The sequence below is a fragment of the Trichinella spiralis genome (genome assembly GCF_000181795.1).
Source record: "Trichinella spiralis strain ISS 195 chromosome Unknown Scfld4155, whole genome shotgun sequence".
Taxonomy (NCBI): domain Eukaryota; kingdom Metazoa; phylum Nematoda; class Enoplea; order Trichinellida; family Trichinellidae; genus Trichinella; species Trichinella spiralis.
The window spans coordinates 1-2070 of record NW_003531094.1 but is presented as its reverse complement, the minus strand read 5'-3'; the positions used below and the strand labels follow the sequence as shown (position 1 = coordinate 2070).

At 36.8% G+C, this 2070-nt stretch overlaps 1 protein-coding gene across 1 annotated transcript; it reads right to left on the bottom strand.

The window, feature by feature from the left end:
• Positions 1-18: 18 nt before the first annotated feature.
• On the bottom strand, positions 19-1420 carry Tsp_14089 (conserved hypothetical protein; the record flags this gene model as incomplete). The annotated part of the gene is made up of 5 exons (XM_003367501.1): positions 19-377; positions 479-811; positions 959-1056; positions 1129-1254; positions 1373-1420. Coding segments are annotated over 5 exons (964 nt in total), but the record flags the coding sequence as incomplete, so codon positions are not given.
• Between the last annotated feature and the right edge of the window lie 650 nt (positions 1421-2070).

Below are 2070 nucleotides of genomic sequence, written 5' to 3'. Positions count from 1 at the left end.
GAATCGATAACAGCTCACTGCTGCTTTCTGCATGCATATCACTTTGCAATAATCTGTCGACCAGCCAACTGACAACGTTTTCAGCGTGGGAACAACGTCGGGGGGAATCGGTACAGTCGACCGTCATCAGCATGCTGTCTGCATTGCTCGACTCGCTTGCCGGCAAATCGCCTCTACCCGTACAATTTGGCAACACTCTTTGGTTCTCTTTTTCAACCATTTCACAATCCGACTGCACGCGGCGACGATGCTTAAAGGCCTCATCTGCATCACTAGCGTCACTGCTGTTCGAGAAATGTCGACTTCTAGCACTGGTGGTAGTCAGCTTTCTACCAATCTTTTCTCCTCTATTCGCTGATGTTCTCATACTGCTACATCTGAAAATAAGAAAAAAAAGCATATATTTTGATTGGAAACTAAATTTGCATATTCTGAAGTGGATTTTTGTTTGTTTTGTTGAAATTCCAATGAAAAATACCTCTTCTGGTCATTTTCTAAAATTTTCTTTTCTACACCTTCATTACTGTAAAAAGTGACAGGTAGCTCTTTTGAATAACGAGGACTACAGTCGGCGTAAATTTGAATCAACGACTGGGACATTGAATTCTGCTGCAACTCGTCTTGCACATTGGGCGTTGTGGATTCACTGGAAGAGCATAAACGACTTATCGGTGTATCGTAAGCCGATTGGGACATTAGAACACGTTCCAACTGAAACTGCAACTGCTCCTTGTCCATTTGCAGCCGACGTGAATTTTCCTTTTCACGTTCACAAGATCGCACCAAATCATGATGACGTTGAGAAAGTCTTCTGCAACAAAAAATACATAAAATTATGCATAATTTTTCCATTCAACATATTAATAACTTGTATAGTTGGTAAGTAATAAATCGTTTTAAAATTAATTCTATTTCATTAACATGCATGTAGAATAAATAATTCAAAAAGAATAAATACTTTTCAGTAGTCTTCTTCAATTCCAAAGCTTCTTTGAGTTCAGCATTTTTTTGATCCAATAAAATCACACGAGACTTCATTTTCATCGCTTCTTCTATCTGAAAATTGCAAATACGCAATATATTTACGAAAATAATTATAATATAATGGAATTTAATAAAAAAAGGTACCTCTTTTTCACGTTCGGCCAGACGAGATCTCAGTTCTCTATTTTCTTCACTTTTCATTTCCAAAACAGCCCTCAGACTGTCAATCTCTTTCTCATGGTTGACATATCGCACGTCAGCAATCACCACCTAAATTAAAGTACAATAATATACAAGCGAAATTTATACCACTAATTGCATGAAAAACACAGACTTGTTCTTTTCTGCCTACACTTTGCACTGGTGATTGATGATCCAGCTGACATACTTCTATTTGACATTTTTCCGATTTCATTTTCACATCTTTAGTTTTAATCTGAAATATTGAACAATAAAACAAATAAATAACATAAATATGCCGACAACAAGCAAACAACATTCAACGCCATCCCCGTTCCATTTTTGTCCAACCAATAACTTTTGGGCCTGAAATTTGAAATTCCTTTTTTTAAGGGTTTTTTTTTTCTTTTGGGGGGAAAAAAAAAAAAACCCTGGAAAAGGGGGGTGGGGAATTTTTCCCCACAATTTTTTAAAAAAAAAAAAAAATTTTTTGTTTTTAAAAAAAAAAAAATTTTTCCGTTAAAAAAAAAATTTAAAAAAAAAAAACCCCCGGGAAAAAAGCCCCCCAAAAAAACCCCGGGGGTTTTTTTTTTTTTTAAAAAAAAATTTTTTTTTAAAAAAAAGGGGGGGATCCCCCCCGGGGGGTTTTCCCCCCCCCAAAAATTTTTTTGGGGGGAAAAAAAAAAAAAAAAAAATGGGGGGGGGAAATTCCCCCCCAAAAAAAAACCCCCCGGGGGGTTTTTTTTTTTTTAAAAAAAAAATAGTGGGTGGGGAGAAAAAAAAAAAAAAAAAAAAAAAAAAAAGGAGTGGGGGGGAGGGCCCCCCCCACAGAAAGTTCTCTCCCCCCCCCCCCCGTTTTTTCTCTTCCCCCCCCCCCTCTCTCACACGAACATTATATTTTTTTTT